Source organism: Penaeus monodon, chromosome 15, assembly GCF_015228065.2.
Source record: "Penaeus monodon isolate SGIC_2016 chromosome 15, NSTDA_Pmon_1, whole genome shotgun sequence".
Taxonomy (NCBI): domain Eukaryota; kingdom Metazoa; phylum Arthropoda; class Malacostraca; order Decapoda; family Penaeidae; genus Penaeus; species Penaeus monodon.
In genome coordinates, this window is record NC_051400.1 from 27,816,525 (window position 1) to 27,818,232 (window position 1,708).

The following is a 1,708-nucleotide window of genomic DNA, read 5'->3' on the forward strand; positions in this document are numbered from 1 at the left end:
TTGCCATTAATATTTAGAAAGGTTTAGCCATGCACTTACAAAAATGTCTGTCAAGAAAATATATATTTGAGAAAAGAGAAAGTCAAAGATACTTATTCACTGAAAGTTATCAACAGAAATTGCACATATGAGTTTGTCAGAAGTAATTTTGTTAAACAACTGTTGTCAGTGGATGAATTCTGGTAAATAACTTTCCAAACTCATGTCAATATCATTGGAAGAAGAAGACTTGGCTAGTTAAGAGAATAGCACTTCAGGGCAAACGTCTCCACAGTATTTGTTATTGCTGTAAGAGATGACTCTTTCTGCAAAGAACACATTTAATAGAAAAATGACCTCTCCTTATACATACATAACTGTTGCCATGCTTGTTGGGCTCATAGGCCAGGAAGTGAACTTGCAAGTGTGCTTGATTAGCAAATTTGCTTGAAGAAATGCAAATTAATTTGATTAACTACAAGTGTTTAGACCATTTCACATTATGGAATCTTTCTGTTCACCACGTTAATATCATATAATTAAAGATTTAAGTAAATTATATCTCCCAATAAAGGATATTACTGTGTATCTTACAACCTTAAGTTTGGACTTAACATTTAATCTCTAATCTTGTTCAAGTGATTGCCTGATAATGGTTGCTATAGAGAGTGAGGGTATCATGAAGGGAAAATGAAAAGAGATATTATGTAATTTCTGAGGACCAATTATGGCATAATTTATCCTTTCATGAATTTTTGTTTTGTGAATTGACATTTATCTTTGGTGTAGCACCTAAATGTTGAATTAGATATCTTGAAAATAACAATTTTCACAAAATTCAGGACAACATTTGATGTATGTAATCCATCAAATTATAGTCAGTGTCATGGACACTGGCATAGTCATTTCCCCTTGTCAGGATTATTCCTCATGGCTTGGCTTGTTTCTCATTGTATGGTTAAAGTTATTCCATGTTACAACAATTTTGCGTTAACTAAATATCCTTTAAGCTGTTCAGATATTAAAATGACAAAGACTTGTACAATGTTTTCCAAAAAGTATTAACTAATTTTGCATTGGTGATCTTCAAGCAGCAAAGCACTGGCATGCATATTCTATTCCAGAGACTTCAAACTTTGCACACATCTGCAGGCTCCCAGGCTAAGGAAGGAGAAGGACCCCAGGCCAAGCACTTCCCTGTTGTTAAGACACCTATGTTACCCAAGGATACCTTCAAGGGCAAAACTGCCTTCATCACAGGAGGGGGCACAGGCCTGGGCAAAGGAATGGCTACCATGCTGAGTGCTCTTGGTGCAAATGTGGTCATTGCTGCTAGGTGTGCTTTTATTTTCTTAATTACCTTACAAGTTTCATGATGTTGCAATTAATAGTTAGTAGTGTCAATTCATACAACCTTTAGTAATAAGTATAAGGTGTTTGTAATAGGAATAGGCCTTTGTTTTGTCTTGTTTACACTCTCCCTCTGTTTTTTCCTCTTTTTTTATGTATTTTGTTTCCCAGGCGACTACCTGTGCTAGAAACAACAGCTGGCGAAATCGCTAGCCAGACAGGCAATCCAGTCTTACCTGTGCAGATGGATGTGCGCAATCCAGATGCAGTCAAAGCTGCTTTTGATGCATGTGAAGCTAAGTTTGGTCTTCCAAACATAGTCATTAACAATGCTGCAGGCAACTTCATTTCAGTGAGTTGCATTTTATGTGTTTGGGTT

General features: G+C 36.1%; 1 protein-coding gene across 2 annotated transcripts in view; it reads left to right on the top strand.

Annotated features, from left to right (window-relative positions):
- The window catches only part of LOC119581889 (2,4-dienoyl-CoA reductase, mitochondrial-like), a 6,830-nt gene that overhangs the window by 842 nt on the left and 4,280 nt on the right, over window positions 1-1,708 (top strand). For both annotated transcript variants that reach the window (XM_037930049.1, XM_037930050.1), the window contains exons 2-3: window positions 1,104-1,315; window positions 1,501-1,681. In XM_037930049.1, the coding sequence (XP_037785977.1) occupies window positions 1,104-1,315; window positions 1,501-1,681 (393 nt within the window). The remainder of the gene's footprint in view (window positions 1-1,103; window positions 1,316-1,500; window positions 1,682-1,708) is intronic.